Source organism: Dromaius novaehollandiae, chromosome 4 (assembly GCF_036370855.1).
Source record: "Dromaius novaehollandiae isolate bDroNov1 chromosome 4, bDroNov1.hap1, whole genome shotgun sequence".
NCBI lineage: Eukaryota > Metazoa > Chordata > Aves > Casuariiformes > Dromaiidae > Dromaius > Dromaius novaehollandiae.
In genome coordinates this window covers 49,515,965-49,538,858 of record NC_088101.1, presented here as the reverse complement: position 1 = coordinate 49,538,858, position 22,894 = coordinate 49,515,965, and the positions used below count along the sequence as shown (strand labels likewise).

The window sequence follows — 22,894 nt, the reverse complement described above, 5'->3', positions numbered from 1 at the left end:
GTTCTGAAATAACTGCTGTGTCACTGTTTAAGAATTCCTTTTTAGACTCTTATAATCCACCCAAAACTTTCCAAATGTGTTTTACAAAGAAAAGAGCCTGGTTTTCACATATTTCAGAGTATCAGTAATTTCAAATTGTCTGGATATCACCCTTCTATTTGATAACTATAGTGGCAGTTTAACAAATATGTCAGATATGCTTCTGAGTATGTTTCATCCCTTATTGAAAATTTTAGGTATGATTGTAATTGGTGAGAGCGGGACCATTGCTTCTGGGACATCTACTAATGGTGGAGTCCACAAAATTCCAGGGTTAGTATTTGTGCTTTTACGAAAAAGCTTGGGATACTTGTGACAGTGTATGTTTTAGATTATGACTATCACAAACGTTAAGGTAAGGCACCAGAGAGGAATGAACATCTTGGAAAGTCTCCAGAGTTCACAGTCTCCAAAGAAATGTACACAGGATCACAGCCTGAGGCCTGTATTTTTTATCTTTCATGTTTTGTTTTCTCTATAGTCAGGAGTCTTGTCTGTCAACAGTCAGACATCTGGATTTAACAGGAATTATTGAAGATACCAGTGTCCCCAGCTACTTTGCCTGCTGCTAAATCTGACTGCCCCAGCTAGAGGAGTTAGTATAATAACAGGAAGGTGTGTCTGGAGATGGATTAAGCCTCAGGTCAGTCAGGTTATCAGAGTACTTTCATAAGTAGTATTAAGACTTCTGACTGTGATAGAGTAACCTCCTTACCTCTTCTATTCTCCTGTGGGTTTAACACTAACAGCTGGAGGCAGTAAAGTTGGCAAATTGGTGCCCAAGTTGTAAGAACTTACCAGTAAGTATCAGGCAAAGAACTACATTAATGCAACCCCTCTGAATTAGTAAGTTGTAATCCAATTTTCTTGCATAGTATTAATTTATATATATGTGTGTGTATATATACATGTATATATTTTTTTAATTTTTCTTTTCATTGTTCACTGAAGCCGTGTAGGAGACTCTCCAATAGCTGGAGCAGGAGCTTATGCTGATAGTACAGCTGGAGGAGCTGCAGCCACTGGGGATGGTGACATCATGATGCGCTTCTTACCCAGGTTTGTCCTTAGGACTTTGCTGGCTTTCTATAACAAAATGTGAACTCAGCAAATTATGTAATTGATTGAAAAGACAGTCTGACATGTGGGGTCCTGAAGTGGGGGTCAAAGAGGAATGAAAGGGGAAAGAACGGTAGCAGAATCAAGTTATCCCTACAACCTGTTTTAAGAGAAACAAAGGACTTCAGTGTTTCTTAAGTATCTGAGTGACTGATCCCCCTCAGCACTGCCAAGCTGGGAGCAAACAGGCAATAGTAGTGAGTGTATCCCTAAGCTGCATGGTCTTTAACAGAACTGACTAACTTTCTCCTCTGGAGTGTTTAGTTGTGTGGGAAATAAGTGTTATAAACTCTAGAAAGGATGAGGAGGAGTGTGGTGTAATTGTGTCATATCTTATGTAATTGGTATCTAATTTGCATTTGGAAGAGTTGTTTTAGTGCTGTCATGGTTGCCTAACCTGTGTAAAATATAGCTGTTTTCATTACTGTCTGAATCTTGACAGTCAGCCTTGTGGGTAGGTCTCGATGAGAATGCGTTATGGAAGTCCATGCTGAACATGACAGACACTGATGCTTGGAGAAAATGTATTGTTTTGGAAACTCTGGCTCTTACAAATGCTTGCTAGCAGATGGGTATTAATAAATGTTGCAATCCCCAAAGATTTTTCAAGCTATTCTAAGCCAGTCTTGAAATAAGAGGAGATTAACTACTATTATTCTGAGGTATGAGATACTGGCAATAGTAGTGAATTGGCTTTCACTATGAGGCTAATAAATAAAAGCTTCCATTACTTTTTAGCAGCCTGAAGGATCTAGTTGAAATGCTTAACATATTTTGTTTGCACCAACTGGTTTTAGACTCAGACTAGACAACTAGCCACAAGTTCCTATACAGATCTCTCCTAAATAGAAGGGAATTCTGTGTTATTTAGATGTTCACAAATAAACAAAGGCGTATTCTCATATGAACAGAATCAACATGCCAGAAGTCATGGATGTGTCCAAGGGCAAAATCGCTATTATTTTCTGACCACCTTCTTTGAAATAGTAACATCTTAATGTAGTTACTGATTAGCAGAGACCTGTATGAAATACAGCTGTACATTCAGATATATTTGGTTAAACTGAACCCATCTGATAGGTGTAATAAAAGTAATAGTCTCAAAATGCAGGGGAAATTCTCTTCTGAAATAACTTGATGACATCTATAGTTAATACTGTCTTTAGATAAGTCTGTGTTATTGTAACAACAATTGAGGTCTTTACATATTTTTTCATCAAAATAAAATCTAGCATTGTTTGCGCTTAAGTTGTATTATGCATTATCTTTTAACCTTCAGGTTGTGAAAGTAAGTGACAACAAAAGTAGGTTTTTTGCTTTGGTGAACATTTTAGAAATGCAAATGATTTATCTCAAGTATTGTCCATATTGTCATTTGTCTAGTGATACTGTAGATAAAAAGGAAATTCATTTTGATTGCTCTTGCATTTAGAATAATATTTTAAAAAAGAATCACTTTGCAAAAAATTTGTAAGTGGATGAAAGGCTTGATCAAAACATTGTGCCTTCCTTCATGGAATAAGAAGGAAAGCTGGTCAATTTTGAGTTCTTCAGAAACGCATGTTTTTCTGAAAGACTTTTTGATACTTACAGGAATCAGTAATTTATCAATAGTGTATCAGAGGTCAAACTTTTTTCAAAATTTTATCTTGACATAGACCTTTTTGAATGCTAGTAATAACGTTTGAAATCAAACTTGGCTGTGGTATGGAAAATAAAAGCCAGGAGCTCTTTTACTGCCCATTGTTGGTGGTGGTTTGTTGTTTTTGGAGTTAGCTTGTTTAGCCTGTTCTTCTGCAGATGATTAGACAGAGATCCCAGGTTTGGTACTGCCTTAGAATGATGAATGGCATAGATGGCATCTTGCAGTCCCTTTTAGTCTAGTTTCTAATTAAATTTTATAGAGCACTTGCATGATAATTGCCAATGTGAAGTTTGGCTAGAGGTTACTTATCATGCTTTTCCATTGTTTGAAGAAACTGAGATCTCGGTCATTTTTTGGAATGTATAACTTGAGGAAGGCTAACTCGCTGGGTGTGGGGTTGTTTTGTTTTAGCTATCAAGCTGTGGAGTATATGAGGATGGGAACAGACCCAACAGTAGCCTGTCAGAAAGTTATTTCCAGAATCCAGAAGTATGCACCGAAGTTCTTTGGTGCTGTTATATGTGCCAATGCAACTGGAAGTTATGGTATGTATGTTCTTCAACAAACACCCTAGCTAGGCAACAAACACCATAACTAGGCCACAGAAATACAAAACTGAAGGTAGACTTTAAAGCAACAGTCACTGATTATTCTTTAACTACTGCAGCAGTACTATCTCTCCAAAGTATCAAGTGCTGGTTATCAGGGCTACTGTCCTAGTGTGGACTTTAAGCATCTTAATTATTCCTCTGCATTTTGATGTGTTAGACTTTCACAGAAACTTATGTAAGTTTTAGTAAAAATCAAAAATACTTACAACCTTAATGTGTTGTCGTGGATTGCCTGTAATTAATTTGAAGGTTTAAAAAAGAATGCCTGTGCCTCCCCTAGATGTGGTGTAAGGCACTGAGACTGTGACAGTTCAGCATAGCTTCAAAGCAGTCCAAGATCAGTCACTGTGCCAGGCATCTCATTAGTGAACTCTTAGATCAGTAGAAAATACAATTTGCTAATCAACGTGGCTTACTGAGTTAGACTGCTTATTGCTGTTCTTTGATCTTTTATTTCTCATAGCTCTGTGTTTGAGAGATTAGAGTTTGAGGAATTCATTACATTAATCAGGACTGAGATATTTTTTTCCTAACTTATGTTACTGTTTTGAATGGTATTAATTGCACTACAGCAGCAGTCAGTAGCCCTGTTATTTTTACTTCAAAATTAAATACTTTTTGAGACATCTTGGGTTAAACAGATTGTAAAAGGATAATTACAGCATTGTAGTAGAATTAATGACTAGGTCTTTAGATGATAGTGCAGTGACAAAGACACTAATCCTAAATGGAGGAAATCTTACTTTTTTTCTTTCTTTCCTAGGTGCTGCATGTAATAAAATTCCAGGATTCACTCAATTTCACTTCATGGTTTATAGCCCTTTGCTAAGTCAGCCATCTGAGCAAGTAGTAGACTGTATTTAATTGCTTTTGTACTAGTAACATCTAAACTTAGAGGGGGAAGGACTAAAAATGTTTCTTAGGTGTTATTTTGCAAAATGCTTGTTCATTTTTATTGTTGTATAAACCTTTGAGCAACTGCAACGGTATGTTGGAGATGCACCTATTACTTCACTGTTTTTAGTATGTTCTACTTTGTAATTACTTTGTACAGTGCCAGTAAACAATCTTTAGGTGCTTAATGTAATTATTTCATAAAATTATTTCTGAATGATTGCGGATTTTAATCTAGAGTGATATTTAAGAAATTGACTCTGTGTAGTTTTAGGGAAGTGAATATATTTGCACAACTAGAGAGTGCTTAAACTTTTACAGTTAGCACAGGGAATTCATCTCTGCTTAAAAGTCAACGTCTAAGTGAAATGGCTGAAATTGATATGCCTTGCTCTTGCATATGCTTGAGGTCACTTAAGTCAGGAATTCAGTAGACATTCCATTGCATCCCAAACTTGTGCAAACCTGAGAATCAAACTGTGGTTCTAAGTATGGCAAAAAGTTCTGTGAATATTTACTTCTGAGTAATTCCAGGTTTCATAAAATGGACAGATTTTTGTGTGCATGTAAAGACTGAGTGTCTAATAGCCCTTCTAATCTTTTTCTTTTCATAAGAGCTAAGTAGTCAAAAGTGATGCATAGTAACCATTGAACTGGACCTTCACTTTGCCATTTGAAAGTCTTTGGCAGAAGTCTGGAATGGGGGGGGGAGGGGAGAAGAAAGGGGGATTTATTTTGAGAATTGTTAATCATCCTTCTAAGATTTAGTCCAGGTTTCTTTCTCTTTGAAAAGAAAATTACACGTAAACTCCAGAAACCAAGGAAAGGGGATTGAAGAGTGGTGGTGGTGATTTGGAAACCTTAATTAAGAGATAAGGAGCATTTGCTTGGTGGACATTTCTAACTTGTTTTGCAATGGTTGAGAATCTCTTTGAATAGAGAGGACATCCAGACATCCCTGTTAGTACAAGCCTTCAAGGAGCATTGAAGTCTTTTGTTGATTCTTTTAAGTGGATGAGAAGACAGATGGAAATCTTCCTGTCATCTTTTTTCTGTAGTGGAAGTTAATTATGAATTTTAATCACAGTAATTCCCTCGTCACTGATTTCCTGTGTGCTTGTCCTTTTTGTAGTACATTATCCCTTAAAAAGAACAATTGCATATGTATAGTATGGCAGTTAGCTATAGCTAACAAAGGTATTTTTGTCACTGTCTGTGTCCAAAGATGCCAGGGTTCACTTACAGTAGAACTTTAGCATCTTGAAGATTGTTCTATATGTATTTGAAGATATGTTTGATCCTTCTCTTAACTTGATGGCTTGATGATCATTTGACCGAATCATTACTAAACTTGAAATTGCTAGGGAAACTTCAAAAAGGGGGAAGGAGTAAAACAATCAGATCTTGTCATAAATACTTTAATTATTTTTTTCCTACTGAATAAAAGCATTGAGTAATAAAAGAACATTTCAATGTATCAATTATAACTAAGGTTGTTCTGATGCTTTTATACTGTGCCTTACAATGATCGTGCCTTACATTCCAAGTTGGTGTGTTTAAAAGCTGGAAAAAACCTTTCAGACTAGAATAGGCCTCTCTAATGGCCTGCTGTTAAGCTTCATCAACAGAATCATTTATTTGGAGGATTCACTGCTGTCACTGGATTTTAGAGCATTTCATAGGACAGACTTCAGTGCAGGCCACACTAAGTTTTTGTCAGAGGAGCTCTTACTGAATGTGTCTACAGTGGTTTTAGATAAAGTTTCTGCCTGCCCAGCCTACTACCCTTCTGCCATGGATGATGTGTCTTTAGTTGGAGTGGGCAGAATGGCATCTGCACTCATAAACTGAAGCAACCAAGTGCAAATGGATTAACAAAAAGCCCAGTGATTAGTACCTTAAAGGCAGCATTTTGGTAAGTAAGCAGTTCAATACTGGCAGCTAGGAGTGCTAATGTCTTTAAGTGCTGCAGCTGAAGCCAACAGGATGCATTTTTGGAAGAGTCTGGGAACATCCATGAATTGCGTTCTGGTGTGCTTATACCACTCTGTCTTGGTGTTAGCTAGCATATACAAAAAAGGGTTATGCCTGCCCATGCTGAAAACTCGTGATTGCTCAAGTATGTTTCAAGTAGAATTCTTGCTTACTACATAGCCAGTGCATCCTTGAAATTACTGTAAATGAGAACAAAATTACTTGTTTCCATGAGATACTAATACATCTGGTATAATAATGTGGGTTACTTCGTGTTAATTAGTTATAATTGAGAGGGTTACTTTGCATGAATTACTTGAATATATTGTTTGGTTGACAATATTTTGAAATGTAATATTTATAAATAGACCTTTCCAGTGATGGGGACTGAACTTATGAATTAAACTATTTGCTTAATATTTTGTCTTAAAAATATTTCTCTAATGTTCTTAAAGTAGCATTGTTTTCTTATGCTGAGCAGATGCATGAATTCATGCTTTTTTTTTTTTAAAAAAAAAGCTTTTACAAGTACAAATTTTTGTCAAAAGCAAGCAAAAACTATAGTGGTTGCTGCTGTCACTGCAAAAGTTTTGTTTCTGATTTCAAGAAATTTTGTATTTAAGGTTTTACTCTGCAACTTTTATTACAGAATAAAACTACAAAAAATGAGTAATTATAAGTTAGTGACACAGTCTTATGCATCCTATCTATAAAGGATTTCTTAGTTGTGTTTTAAGTGTATTAGTTGGTAGCTGTCCTCTCTTTCTGTTTCTAAAGCTTCTTACAAATCATGTCTTCATCTGATGTAGACAGAAAATGATAGAATTTCTTAGCTAAATAGTCTGACTGAAAAAGCTAGCTGTGTCATGTTTTGCATGGCACTGAATTGTTCTTTAATAAACAAATCTGTATGAGCCCTGGCAGTATTTTGTATGTTTTTATTGAAGAAAACTACCCTGTAATTTCACTGTTTGGCATTTACCACTGAAATGTTTCCCTTTGTCTGTAATTACCTCAACAGGGAATAATTCAGATTTGTAGAGAATTCAAGGTTGGTCTTTCAGATACAAGCAACAAGTAATATTATATAAATTGGAGAAAATCTGAAATTACTTTAAGGGGTAAAACCAACAGTGGTACTGTGTGTTTTTTTTCCTTCAAACTCTTCTATTAACAGTTGTTGTTTGGTTTTAGTTATTGCATGACTGTTGTCACTCACTAACAACTTCATTTATTCTTGTTTTGAAACAAAACATGTAGGATTTCACAGCTAATAACTCTAGTCTGTGGCGGGATAAACATCAGTGATATAGTTAAATTTACTCTAATATAGAAGTGGAATGTTACACATTAAGTGCTGAACTATAAATGTTTTCACTAGGGGTTCTGTTCGTTCCTCCATGTAATTTCCATTAAACTTACAGCAAAAGAACATTACTGAATGGAGCATGGTCCATGGAGCAGATGTGGCAAAATCTTAGGGTTTTTATGACTAGTTTTGTTATTATTGCTTGAGCTGCTGAGTCAGGCAGAGAACGCTTTTAGATGTTTGTGCATTTAACAGTATTTTCTGGGTTTTCATTTTCTTCTCCCCCCCCCCCCCCAGTTAGAATCAACATAGGTAAATACATGTGCTGTTGTAAAGAGATCAGCTAATCACACCAACAGAGCATTACAGTGGCAGGTGGTATTCCATGGAATAAGAGCAATAGCAACTTAAGAGTGCCAGTTGTTTAGGGAGTGCCTGTTGCTGGTGGCACCCCCTTGCCCCCCCCCCCCCCCCCAGTATGATAAGGAAAAATCTTTGAAAGAGAAGGTTTTGATTATATGTTCCCCAGGTAGAGTTTTACAACAGCGTTGCTGTTTTAAGTATTGGGGTTTTTTATTATTTAGAAATGATAATTTCAGGGTTCTGTGTGAAAATTTCCTGTCTGACATGAACAGGTTTTTTGTTTTCACACTTGCATACTGTTTTCTTTAGACAAACTCCAGGTTATTTTTCAACTAGTATTTGTTTGTTCCTGAAAATGTAACTATTTTGGTTGCCTATTGTGTCAAGTATTTTTTTTTAAAAAGTCCCTTTTAATGTAGTTGTGAAGTTCAGTTGAATTTTATATTTATATTTTCTTAGCACTTGTCATTTGAAAATCCTAAGGAATAAGAAATTCAGTCTAGCAAGAAGTCAGTGAGAATGGTATATTTGAATATTCTTACGTACAGATTAGAAGAACCTGAAGTTGCTACTTTTCTAAGAAAGACAAAGTTTGTACAGAGATTGTAATAGAACCTAACTCTACTAATACAGGAGAAAGGCATTTGAGAAGACACGTGAAGTTAAATCTGATCTTTCGTCTGTATTTGTTAACAGTGTTTAGTCTTTGTAGAATGTCAAACTGACTGAACAGGAAGAATGCAGTGATACTCTGACCTCCTTTTGGTTTTAATTTTTTGTCACTTATCAGATTAAAATGCTTTAACTATTTCCCTATTGAAAGTTCAGTGATTTGAATTCACAGACTTACATGGTCTCAGTTACAGATGAGCTTTTTGTCAAACACTAGCAGATTTTTGTAAACTTTTTCCTACCATTTAGTATGTTTTGAAAGAAAGGAAGTTACAGCAGGTGTTCAGTATGACATAGGTACATGTTACAATACTATTGCATAATATTAAGTGGCTGTAAGATCAGTTTGTAATTGCAAAACTGAAATGGGAAATATAAACTTCAGTAACTTCTTTCACATAGAATTTTAGGATCTGGATTTTTTTTTATTATTTAAAGGTCTGAAGAATATTTGCCTTCATGTTAATTTCCACAGGCTGTGTTGCCACAATCATTTTACTTATAACCTTCACTTAAAATTGCTGTAAGGATTCTCTGTTGTTGCACAGGATGCAACCTTAGTAGTAGAAAATAATTCTCCAATTTGCTATGTAAGCCTTTTTGCTCAGCCCTGTGGTATAAACTAAGTTTTTAGGCAATTTGACTTAGCACCCACATGCTCTTTCACCGCATCCCCTCACTCCTGCCCCATGCATAAGTACTTGCGCCTGTGGCTTTTTTAAATGTATTTTAGGACTTCTTTTGCTACTGGTTTGGAGAATGTGTTGCAGTATACTGGGCTAATGACCAGTATCACATACTACTGAAGCTATTTCACAGAAATGCAATGAAATCAACAACAAACCAAATAGTTAAATTGCTCATACATGCTGCAGTTGCAGCAGTTTCAAAACATCATCTGGCCTGTCAGAAAAGAATATGTAAGTTTGCTTGGTTTTTGGTCTTTGTTTTTGTTTCCCCTGGCCTTCTTCCATGAGTAGGCATGCACCATTTTCTACTTCCACTTCTGAAATCAGAAGGATACTGCTTTTTCAGTACTTCCATCATTAATGGTACTTTATACCATCCACAGGTGTTTGTCCTAAATGTTTTCTTCATATTAACTTGCTTGCTTGTTAGCAGCTGCAAACTCATGTCTAAGATGGCTTTCTAGACACATTCTGACTATACTGATAAAAGTTCAACTGTTGGTTAATTTTCTTTCTGAAGTGTACTTCATGCATGATATAGACTGTCCTGTATTATTATTTTGCCAAGCAGGGTTAGGTGGGAAGTGTCAAAATTCCAGATGTCAAGGCTTTGTGAAAGCAGCATAATTACTCAAGCAATTATGCATTTGTCTTGACCTTTTTTAATGTAGGATTTTCTTTTTGTTTGTAAAATGAAAACATAATACAAGCAGAAAATCAAAAAAATAGTACTTTATTATCCTAAATGAACTAGTGTGTTAGTGATTTAATGCTCACTACAGAAGCTGCGTTCTTGAGGACTGAGGGAGATGTTTAAACTGAGAAGAAATATGCCAATAGGTGTAACAGATTTAGGATTATAAACTAAGATATGAATGCTTATTGTTCATAAAAAGATGCTTGATCAAATACAGTGTGACAGGCTATTTGAAAATAAAAATGGCGGTACTGCCAGCTTAACATTGCTCCTGGATACTCATCCTCAGATTGTCTTAGATAGTCTGCAAGGATGAATGTTGGGTTGGCAGGCTGGTACATGCAGAAGCATGCAGAAACTGAAGTTTTCCACAGGTAAATATTTCTGTCTGCAGCACTTATTTCCTGAGTGGTGAGAAGCGATATAAAATTGACAGTTTCCTATTCTGCTGCGTCACTCGCTTGTTTTCTGTCTAGAATGCTATGTGTCAAGCAGAGTTTTTACTGCTTTACTAAACCTGTTACAGTTATAAAATAATGCTTGTGTGGTATCATTAAGAAATAGACACTTTAGGGAGTGGAATGAGGTCAGCTCTACAGAAGACAGACATCTGCCTCATTTAAGAGAAAAGTTGTGATGGTTATGAATGCTTTCTAAATAATTTCTCACCTTGGCAGAACAGTGAAAAGCAAGCAATTCTATATCTAGGCAAGATTTTTTCCTTTTTTTGAAGGATTTACAGTAGTAGATGAAGCATAGCATTGTAAATTAAAAGGATAAATTTAGGAAGTATTATAAACACATGTAACTAATGGGCAGTATTGAACTGTCAAGTGGGTTTTGTTAATTTAGTTGATTGTTATTGCAGGAAAAACTTGCGTGTTAGCAAGTGGAAATGAAATTGTATTGGAGTGGCTGCAGTGTCGGTGAACTGTAACTAGTTAAATTTAGTCTTTTGCCATTCTTACAAACCTGTCAACATGAAAAGTCCTGTGATCTCAGTTCTGACCAAGTATAACAATTTCTGTGAAAATGACAGTGCCACAAAATGGGACTTTAGGGCATAACATTATTTTGTCTTAAGGGCTTAGGATGTTAGCAGACAGCCTTTAACTATCTTGCTGCAGTGTTACTTCTTGTAACTGTTGTTCTCTTTGCTGGAGATTACTGTTCCCATACCAGGTCTGAGTGGCAGACTAGAATGTATGCATGCACCCAAACTGCTTTATTACGAAATCCAGCAGTTTAACTTTCTCTGACCTCCATCTGCACTTTACAAATTGAATACACTGAGAATAGCAGATGCCTGCACTCCATTCCCCTGGCTCTGCTGTGGGGTTCATAACTTCTGATCAAAGAGCAGTAACAAACAGCTCCAGGGCAATTTGACTGCAGCTGTTTGCTGAAAGAGTAGGCATCAAAGCCCTCAGGTATGTGTTTAATACCATCCTTGTTCCTGTGAATTAGGCTCCCAGGCACATACTTAGGCTAGTGATAATGGGTTCCACAAAAAGCAACTATACTGAACACAGAACACTTAGCTAATACTTAAGTGCTGAAGACACGGTTACATTTTAAGCTGTGTCTATCTCTGGAGTGTGGTTTCAGTTGGGTAAAAGTTTTGCTGCCACCCTCAGGCATCCACTATGCATTCTCTTTCATTCTCTTCTCCAGTTGCACAAATAGTTCTGGTGATTGTCAGGCTGATCTGGCTGAAAATTAATATCCCCCCTTCCCCCCCTGCCAAGTGCTTTTTTAGGCAGGTGGGCAAACTGGTCTAGTTTACCATATAGCCACCCAGTTAATATCAGGACAAGGCTGGGAATTACCCAGTTGATGACAGCTTAGACTTGCAAAAGCATACTGTGGAAACAGTCTTAGCTCTTTTCCTGCAGACTGAAGTAAGTATAGGGTTAGGGTTGGGAGAAAGACAAAGCCTAGCAGCACCCCTGGACTAGGTCGGCGGAGGGGCTGCCCAACAAAGGTGTTTCCTGCCAACAGACCTCTCCTCTGACCACTTTCTCCTCTCAGACACCAATGGGGGGGCCTTTTGCCAGCATGGACCTCAAAAAAGGGAGTAGGGTTGGGGTTAGGGTTGGGAGAGGGAGAAAGCCTAGAGGCACTGCTGCACTGGGTCTGCAGAGGGGCTGCCCAACAAAGACGCTTCCTGACAACAGACCTCTCCTCTGACCACTTTCTTGTCTCGGAGACCAATGGGGGCCTTCTCCCAGCATCGCCTCCAAAAATGGGCTAGGGGTAAGGTTAGGGTTGGGAGAAAGACAAAGCCTAGAGGCACTGCTGGACCAGGTCTGCAGAGGGGCTGCTCAGCAAAGGTGTTTCCTGCCAACAGACCTCTCCTTCGACCACTTCCTCATCTCACACACCAATGGGGTCCCATCTCCCAGCATCAGCTCCAAAAATGGGCTAGGGGTAGGGTTAGAGTTGGGAGAAAGAGAAAGCCTAGCAGCACCACTGGACTGGGTCTTCAGCGGGGCTGCCCAACAAAGGTGTTCCCTGCCAACAGACCTCTCCTGGGACCACTTTATTGTCTCACACACCAGCATCAGTTCCAAAAATGGGCTAGGGGTAGGGGTGGGGCTGGGAGAAAGACAAAGCCAACAGGTTCTGCTGGATGGAGTCTGCAGAGGGGCTTCCCAATGAAGATGTTTCCTGACAACAGACCTCTCCTCCGACCACTTTCTCATCTCACACAGCAACAGGGGGCCTTCTCCCAGCATCGCCTCCAAAAATGGTCTAGGGTTAGGGTTAGGATTAGAGTCGGGAGAAAGACAAAGCCTGCAGGTGCTGCTGGATGGCGTCTGCAGAGGGGCTACCCAAGGAAGACGTTTCCTGCCAACAGACCTCTCCTCCAACCACTTTCTCATCTCACACAGCAACAGGGGGCCTTCTCCCAGCATCGCCTCCAAAAGTGGGCTAGGGGTAGTGTTAGGGTTGGGAGAAAGAGAAAGCCTAGAGGCACCACTGGACTGGGTCTGCAGAGGGGCTGCCCAAGCATGGTGTTCCCTGCCTGCAGACTTCTCCTCCAACCACTTTCTCATCTCACACACCAATGGAGAGCCTTCTCCCAGCATCGCCTCCAAAATGGGCTAGGGTTAGGGTTAGAGTTGAGAGAAAGACAAAGCCTAGAGGCACCGCTAGACTGGGTCTGCAGAGGGGCTGCCCAAGCATGGTGTTCCCTTCCAACAGACCTCTCCTCCAACCACTTTCTCATCTCAGACACCAATGGGGGACCTTCTCCCAGCATGCACCTCAAAAATGGGCTAGGGCTAGGGTTTGGATTGGGAGAAAGAGAAATCCTAGAGGCACTGCTGGACAGGGTCTGCAGAGGGGCTGCCCAACAAAGGTGTTCCCTTCCAACAGACCTCTCCTGGGACCACTGCCTATGTCTCAGTAGGTTTTGGGGTTCAGCCCTCAAGCTGGGTGTCTATCCTAGCATTTCTCCCCAGTAAAATTCAGCAAGAGACATGAGAAATCTGAGGGAATTTAAATCCAGGACTTCACTACTTGAGGGGCATTCTCATTGACAGACTATGATCTTGGTCTTCATACTCTCTCTCTTGTCTTCTAAATGTTTCTTTAACATACAGTTTCCCATCTGCAGGAGCAGAAAGTGCAGAGTCCACTTCCAATCTTTTTTCTGATGGCCTTTTCTTGCTGAAAATGTGAATTTGATTTTCCCCTGACTGAGGAAGCTATACAACCTAGATCCCCTACTTCAGGGCAACTGCTCTTACTACAATGCTTTATGAAAAGGTGAGCATCATCAATTCATTCTTCTTGATGAGCTATTTAATTGAAAGTAGCTGTGAGATGTGTTTTGTATTGATACTACTGTATTTTAGACAGACTACTATATTCGTCTCTTGGGGGTTCGGTTACAGATATATCTGGTTAGTGAATCACAAAGAAGTTTAGGCATGAGAGAAGAGCCAATATGCTCAGTTGAACCAAGATATCATCTCCAGTCACATTCAGGAATAGAAGTGTAACTCTTTAACTTGATTTGAAAAATCAAGTCTCTTTCAAAGTTGACTAGAAATTTGATCTTGCATAAAGTTGTACTTAGAAATGTATAACAATAATGTAGTGTCTCATTATGTCAGATATAAGTGCTAATGCCAGATCAATATTCTAGCTGTCATTTATAATTGCTATTGATGTACCTTTGGTCAGTCTTAGGTATTCATGGTATGCCAATCAATGTCTTACTTAACCATTATGTTCTACTTTATAATTGTGATTATTTCAGGCTTAGCATTTGGAAGAGCTTCAAAGGTGCATACTAGAAGTGAGGCAATCTGGTCAGACAATAGACATCTCATTTAAATGCCTCTAAAGCATTTCTCACAGTGAATAACAAAACCACTGAACAATACAGAACCACTGAACCTTTTAGTCTCAGTACACAAAGATTTGAATGCTCCCTCTTTGCAGAAATAAAAGTTGTCCTTTCTTTGAAAGATCTAAAGGGGACTTGGGCATCTGTGTCCAATATTTTAACCTCATCTCAGATGCCGCTTTCTAGCCACGTAGGTATCCCATGTGTCCTGTACATGTTTCTGTTAGTGAGCATGTATAAAAAACCACTAACTCTTAATGCTAGGAAGCCATTTGGTACTCAAGCCCTGGTCATTCTTTTATTCTTGTAACCTCAGGGCCTGTTCTGACAGGCAGTCTCAAAGCATGCTAACATATTGAATGCTGCTCAACAGACAGCTGGTGTGAGTTTGTTTCTGTGGCCTGTTGCATGTGCTTGTTCTAATCACTGTGCAAATGAAAATCAGTATTCAAATGTAACCTGCCTAATTATCTTAGAACATTGAGGCTGAAGAATTTTTTCCTCTTTATTCTCCTATCATAAATAGTAATTCATTTATACAAGGTTAAACATTTTCAGTAAGATACTTTAGATGGTCAGGAAGATCTTGGGTGAGGATCTGCTTCTCTAGGAAGGCAGAAGTTTTCATGAGAAAGCCTGGGATATATGTCTGTTCCTCTGCCAGTATTGGTTAGGTTGTGCATGGTACCTGGCATCTGGTAGGTGTTCTTTGAATACCAGCAGAGCTTGAAAATGGGCTAAGTTTCCGAGCAGCTCACTGACATCAGGGCCTTAGGAGCAACTTTGAGGTGAGTAAGAAATAAATGTAGATTTCCAACATCAAGAACCATCTATCGCTTAGGTTCCCTGTTCCCATCTATTAAGTCTTTAGAGTATTAAAGGTCTGTTCCCAAGAATGTTATAGTGGCCTGTGTCTTACTAGTGAATGACCAACAACATACCTGTTGCATGCTGAAGCACTGTCAGAATTACAAATTAGGTGTTCCTCTATCATACGTATGAAATACAATCAAGTAGATCATGTTTTCAAGTAGATCAGATTTTCAAACAAAATTTATGAGATTGATGACCACACTAGACACGATGTTTCCCTTTACGCAATCACCCTGTTTCAAGCCTGCTATCACCTATATGTGGAGAATAGTGCAAATCTCATCCTTTTACACTGTTGACAAATCTAAGTGTTTAATGATGTTCTGGTAATGTTAGCAGCATATCCCTGGGAGAACAACTTAACTTACCTATATCATTGTAATCTGAGTAATTAATTAGTGAACAATAAAACTTGCATCCAAGAATGTTTAGTTTATCCTTACTTAATGCCGTTACCTGGACCTGTGTTCAGATGTGATCTTTCAGAGTGAGGTATCTGGCAAAGCAGTGTTGGAGCCTGAAAAGTGGATATACTGGACACTATTTTAGGTGAAAGAATGTATTTACCATGTTATGGTAATGATATAGCCAAGCACATGAGACTTGTATGTTTCGTGATACTTTTGTAACTGTAAGAAGCACTAGATTTCTAAAGTCTTTTAGTGCTAGAGTCAAAGTCATAAAGATTGCAGGGAACAAGTGGGGATTGTTTTATTTTATCCTGCAATCTGAACAAATATTTTCTTTAATCTTGACTACCTTAAACTCAAAGGTTAACATTATTTGGGAAGACTTCCAATACCTTCAGGAAAAAGTTTAGTTTTTACCTCCTGTCAGTTCAGAAAGAAATTAATATACAAAAAAAATTCCTTTAACTGTTCATTTGCTCATTATGAGAAGAGAATTTGGGGCAGTTGGCAGGCCCACAAAGAAATTATACAATTACAGCAAAAAGTGGGTGTCAATGGACATAAAGGGCATTTGCATGTCAGTCCTTTCCACCTATAACCTCCAACACACAAATTTTTTACTAGTTAGTAGTAAAGTAGTTTTATTAGTTAGTGAAAATAGTTAGAAAACTATTTTCAGTGAATATGTACAGTATTCTCTTAACTTAGCTGCTTTCAATAGTGAGATAAATTTTTTTCACAAAATAGCTGCTTTTTCATTTCTGTAGGTTTTGTATTTTGGCAAGTGAAAGAATGAGAACAACTCTGATATTTAATGGTGAATTTTCTGCCTGTTGAACATCAGATAGGCTATGACTGTGGTAGTCTATTTAATTGGACTTCGTGTCTATGATGAAACAGGCTAGCCACAATTTTAAAAGACTTCCTGAATTCCCATAATGCGGTCTCTCTGTCCCTCAAAAAAAGAAGAGAGATGGAGAGTGAATGGGAATCCTGGGGATAGTTCCCAAGAAATTCTAAATACAACTCATTTTCAATATAGTAGGAGTTAGTTTGGTGTACCTTTTGATTTTCAAAGTAGGTACAGCTGTGCTCTTTTGACACTTGAATGTGTGTGACAGGCTGTTCTTAACTCATTAGTCAAGGGCAAACTTGCAGACTGCATCCTGTTGATGGCTGAGCCTGCAGTACTGCCATAGAAGGAGTAGAAACTGAGAGTAGCACCTATCCTTTTTTCTTTCTTTTTTTTTTTTTTTTTACTATCCTAGGAAACAATCTCAATCTCAGTGACAAGCCTTTCATCAGTACTGTTTTCAATCAAGCAGTCTAAGCAATCTGTAAATACAGACTGAATATAATCACCTAGGCTCTCATTAAAAGATCTGTCTCAATCAGTAGAGCTCACTAGATGGCAGTCACCTGAAGACTTGCAATTAACCCAATGACTAGTATTTTTGACAAAAATAACTGAGTATGATATGATTAATAGTGCTATCCCGGGAATGGCTTTTTGCAATATTTATTATCATCAAGGCTGTCAGTCATGTCAATGCATATTCCGTTATTTTGAAAAGACTTTACAACAGATGCAGTAAAATGGGCATAAGTAAAATAAGCTTGAGATTTAAGTAATAAATTTCAAGTGCTTGGATTTCTTTCATATGCGTCAAGTACTGGTATAACAGTGAATTAAAAATAAAGTTAATCAATCTTGTGCAAGACAGCAGAGGCTTTAAACTGAATTTGAAATGAATGTATAATAGGTAAAGCCCCAAACTAGATTTTATAGAGCAGTGAAGAAAAAAAAGTTGCTCATTATGAGTTCCAGTTGATTGTTATCAGGTGCTGAGAGTCTAGCACTGCAGTATCTAATTTCTTTATTATATTTGACTAAAGATCACATAGTGAGCTGGGATTTGCTAAATGAAGTTTTAGGTTGGTGGCCTAAATGCTGTTGCCTCCTTTTGTGTGTCCATTACAGTTTCAAGGTTGTTTGGTTTTTTTTGTTGTTTTTTTCTCCCCTGCTTGAATATCACCTTCTATCTCATCCTATTACTAGTAATGTCTCAGGATTCAGTGTTTTAATATTACAATTCCTGTTTTAGTTTACCAAAGCAATCTATAATTAGCAACATAAAAATAGCTGAGGCTTCTGTAGTTCCTATAGTATGTGTACAGATGAATAGTTTTGTGGCAAGACTTTAAAAAAGTTTTTATGCTTATGGTTCATTCTGTATTACTGGGTGCAAATAAGTAAGGTGTAACTGCTTAAAATGAAACTCTATAGTCTGACTCTGCAACAATTGTCTTCTGGGTAGATCTCTTAGTACTGGTCTCTGTGAAAGTCCAGGATGCATTACTAGCCAACACTGAGGCTACATGTTTAGTATGTTCCAGAATTTTTATTATTATTATTTTGGATAAAAGCAGAAAAACACTTTTAGATGTGCTTGTATACTTTTTTGACTTCTAATTCCACTTAGTAACATATCTCAGGCAAAGACACAGGTTTCTTTCTAAGTTTCTAAAATAACTTTCTGAAACCTTTTCACATGATCATGAAGTTCCTATATTTCTGTTGCTACTTCCCTTAATGTCTGATATTGGATTAACCTACTTATCGTCATCCTGACTAATCAAGGGAAAAAATGTAGTCATCTCTTTTATTATAGAATTTAATTTTGTTAAAACACAATTTCAAGAAGTAGTACTAATATAATAGTAAAGACTTCTATTCTGGCCTACACGGATTCAGTTTATAGTTTTGAAAAGAGAATTTGCTTAAAGGCTGTTTTCAAGTTATTTTATGTTTGTAAAGCCTTGTCCTGTTGGACTATTTTAGAATAGTTAAAAGTTTAGCATCCTGTTTTTCTAATGAAGATGAGCTGAAATATAACATGTATTTTCTAGGTGAAGACTGAACTTTGGAAAGGAGATGGGAAATGGAAAATACAGTGCAGATAAGGTAAGCTATTGGAGAAAACAAAGGATATACTATATATTGTATGTATACCAGAATGACTAGTGAAGATGAAGATGAGTGCATAATCTTTTTAAATTCTAAGTACAAATCTTTTTAAGCTTGCCTATACATTCCAGTATTGAGTGCATTTTTCAGTTTTATACTGTTCATATACTAAGCCCAGCATTTGTTGAAATGCTATTTCTCAGTTACAGTCAAAGCAAATTACACTTTTGCCCTCAGGATCTCCTCACCTGGAAGTGCCATCTTTAAGAAGTACAGCCCACCGTCTTTGTCTTCAGAGCTGAACTTTAGCTGATTTTTTTTCCCACTTCCACAGGCTCTCTACAGTAATGTTACAGTAATGAGTTTAAATTTTGTTCTGTAAACTTACTCTTAAAATGTAATTTAGACTTAATTTGGAAATTTAAACTTTCACTTATACTTTGTAACTTCTGTTGCTTGAACATTTAACTAAAGACATTGCAAAACTTCCATTTGTATGTTTAAGATCATGCTGAAGTTCTAAAATTATTAAATAAGTGCTTGAATTTGAATCCAACTTGTTTCTTTTTTGATGAAGCCTTAGGTTTTTACTGGTAGGAAAATTTGTACACCAAGAAATGTAGTTTTGTTTTAGTTCTATACCAGTTTAATTGTGAAACATTTTTACTTTAGTTGTTCTTGATGAACATCACCTTAAGTTTGAAATGGGCTATATTAGGCCAATACTCTGCTTTTCAGTTAAGTAAAAGTGCCTTGTAAATGCTGTCTTTTTGGGTTTGGGGTACTAAAACTGGCTTGGTTGTTTCTGTGTGGTGCTGAATTGTGTTCTCTGGATATAGGGAAAACTGGGAAATATGCTTTAAGCTATTTCAAGTCTTCTGTTTCCTTTTCCATAGTAGTGTTCTGGCCTCTAACACATGATGTTTGTTGCATGCCAAATCATAACTTTCACTGGCATGGGATCAAATATTTCTGGGACCAAAGAGACAGAGGGAGAGAGAAGTTATAATTGAATAAAAGCCACAAAGAAATTCTAGAATAAGTGCATGTAGAGGAAGATTAATGGACGTTAAAGGACTTAAGCCATATAAAGGAGCATAATAAATCCACTCGGTTTCTGCAAAAGGCTAGGTTAGATGATCACCATAATCCCTTCTGGATTTAAAGATCTGTGAATAGATACCCTTTAACAGATGAGTATGGTTCTATTGAAAGCACAGTATAGAGAAATACATCTTCTTTTTACATGAAAAAGTCCATGCTTTTACCCCATTTGTCTTCCTGAAGCCTATGATCAAATTCTGGGTGCAGTTTCTACTCAAGTTTCTGCCTAGTACAGGTTGTATATGAAATTTTCTTCAGAAATCTGCATTTGCTCTGCATAAAATGCAGACTTAGTGGGATGCAGCTGAGTCTTTATCTGAAGATGCAATGCTCAAGCTGCTATGGTAAGGCCCATTCTGACTACTGTGTTTTTGGAGCTGGCTGGAATCAGCAAGGAGTATAGATCTGTCAGCAAAACTTACAGGGAAGTTTTTAAACCACTGAAGTCTGCAGTTGGATTTACACATAATCTGAGATTAAACCCAGTTTAGTCTGAGCACAGAGCTTTTGAAATGCAGTTAATTCATGTCTAGTTGATCTAAAATGCAGATCAAGACGGTACAGATTGGTGTGAAAGACCATGTAAGACTTAAGTCTCTTATGGATGGACTAAGGCTTCAGCTTCATCTGTAGCTGAACTGTTCTAAATAGCCTTCTCATGCCAAAACAGAGAAACTCTGCTTCGCTTTCCCTTCTGTGTTCCTAGCTATGTAGTTGCATCCCATCTTTGAGCTGGGCTGTGGTGCTCATCAGACCCTTCTTGAGAGGTCTGTCTTACTCATTCAACTCTATTAATGTATCACCTTAAACCATAGCATTAAAAGAAACCTAGGTTCTGGATCTTACCACAATATGATCATACCACGTGGTTGAGATAGAAGACAGTCATGTTGTTTGAGCCTGATTCTTATAACAAAAACAATAAAACATATAAACTCCACAGGGACCTGCAGTTTGTTTAGGAATGGCTATTCAACTAGCTAAAAAGCACTGACTACATTTAGACACCACTCTGTACATCGGGTTCTAACAACCCATAAATGTGGTTGTTGCATTTTTAAAAAAGCTTTTATCTGGAAAATACTTTAATCACTGTTTTCTTCTCTCCTTTGGATTTTATTTTGTTGTTCTACAAAAATAAAGTATAGCCTATTTCAACACTTTTCTGAATGGATTTTCAGTGTGTATTTTGAATATTCAGTTGAAGAAATTAACATCCTGCATGCCTTTCTTTTTTATACTTCTAATGTTTAAAAGCTTATTTGTATGTCTAATTTGCACTATGTGCTCAGTTCTGGCTGTCATCAGTAAATATCAGTATAAGTGTAGCTGACAGCAAGGTAAGCTACATAATGCAGAAGAGTGGAAGAAAGATGTTGAAATGAGTTTTAAAATCTTCTAGCAGTAGGATTTTTTTCAGGGAGAAAGAGGGCTTACAAATACTGTGAAGTCCATGAAAGACTTTGTAATACGTTTTGATTCTGTGAAAGGTACTTAGCAGCTAATGATGAACATTCATACAGATATTCAGCAGATGAAGGCATGATATCTTTCAGGGTTTTAAACTGCGCTTGTCTGAAGGTTCCTTTCCCCCATAAAGCTAAACCACTTTCTTATTTATGTTTTCATCATTCTAGAAAAATAATGAGAACTAGTTGTTCTTTTCACACAAAGGTGGATGCAGAAATGAAGTTGCAACCACAGCCCTTTACAATTATACATATAGAAGTGTGACATGGTTATGTCTCAAAATTTGAGCTCGTATTTTATTTGTAAATTTACTCCTCCCTCAGTGAATTACTGATTCAGGCCACAATCTATTTGCTGAATTCATATTACCATCAAATAGTAGATGTGCATGTATAGATTGAGGAAAAATATATGCTTTTATCTGCCTCTAGCTGGTAGTAAAAGCAGTCTAAATAAGGGGATAAAGGCCTGAAACTGGAGCATAAAATCTGTTGATTCTAACCAGAATATCACAAATTGGAAATAAATACTCCTTTCAAAGTGAAAGATTTGTTCTGCCTAAACTTAAACTGCAATAGTAAGCAAAGTGGTACCATAAAGCAGAAATGGAGTATGGCATTAACATTTTCTAGGTTTGTTTTTACTTCACAACTTGTGTGACCTTGATCTCATCTTCTAAAATCTGTTTTGCACCGCATCACAGCTGAGCTCAGAGAGCTTTATGAGGATAGCTTTGTGGTATATAAAACCAGAACAAATGTTTTCTGCACAAGGTTTAAAGACAGGCTTCTGTTATGAGTCACTCTCTAAAAATAGTAAGTTAGAGTATTTAGAAGTTAGTTTTACTGGAAGACTTCTTTTTACTATAGAACTGCAATTACTTTCAGAATGCATTGATTCAGAGGAACTTACATAAGTCTTTCAGTCCTAATAGCTTTTTTTTTTTTTTTTTAAAGCTATCTTAGAACCCTAAGGCCTTTAAGAAATGGCTATGTTTTTAAAGCCGTTTGTAGCGGCTTTCATGAGGAACAAAAATCATCAAAGCCTTGAAGCATAGACAGTTCGCCCTTTTAATTAAGGCTTTGTTATTCTTCCCAGCTTTCAGAGTGGGTTGTATACAACACAAGCCATTAAAATGTGTAAACAAGTATAAATCTGAATTAAGGCCATTCTATCATTTGTGCTTTAATAGATGAATCAATGTAAAAAGAAAACACAGTAAACTAGCTGGACAAAAGAGAAAACAAGTAGTTTTATCTTGAGTAAACACAAGAGATCCTTTCAAGATCTGTCTACTATTCTGAAACACATTCTTTTTGAAAGATTGAGAGTGGAATCCACTCTGAGATGTTTTCTTGACAGCTTTGTTAATAAAACCTTTTATAATCAGCTATGAGCCACAGCTTGTTAAACAAGTGATGTAATGCTCTCCTACCACAGAGGCTGGTGCACTGGTAGAAGCGGTAAATTATGCAGGGGCACAAACAGAGTTTATAAAACTTCTAACATGCAATCTCACTGATAAAGAGATTGAAGAGCTATTGTTCACAATTTTATCTGCACTCACCCCGGTTGCTTCAACTGGCTAACCTATTCTGGCCTATTACATTGTTTGAGATGACTATAAGCTATAAAATGCTAATATTTGTAGCTATGCTAACTGGAAGTAGCAGAAATGAGGTAATACAGAATCAGTT

At 37.3% G+C, this 22,894-nt stretch overlaps 1 protein-coding gene and 1 long non-coding RNA gene across 3 annotated transcripts in view; both read left to right on the top strand.

Annotated features, from left to right (window-relative positions):
- Positions 1–7,205, top strand: part of AGA (aspartylglucosaminidase) — a 17,280-nt gene extending 10,075 nt beyond the window's left edge. For both annotated transcript variants that reach the window (XM_064510995.1, XM_026105214.2), the window contains exons 6-9: positions 237–312; positions 991–1,098; positions 3,215–3,348; positions 4,178–7,205. In XM_064510995.1, the coding sequence (XP_064367065.1) occupies positions 237–312; positions 991–1,098; positions 3,215–3,348; positions 4,178–4,278 (419 nt within the window). In that variant the 3' untranslated portion in view covers positions 4,279–7,205. The remainder of the gene's footprint in view (positions 1–236; positions 313–990; positions 1,099–3,214; positions 3,349–4,177) is intronic.
- Positions 7,206–12,148: 4,943 nt separating this feature from the next.
- On the top strand, positions 12,149–19,174 carry LOC135328241 (uncharacterized). Its single transcript, XR_010389037.1, has 3 exons — positions 12,149–13,786; positions 18,566–18,620; positions 18,861–19,174. It is a non-coding gene; the product is annotated as an uncharacterized LOC135328241 (long non-coding RNA).
- The last annotated feature ends 3,720 nt before the right edge of the window (positions 19,175–22,894 follow it).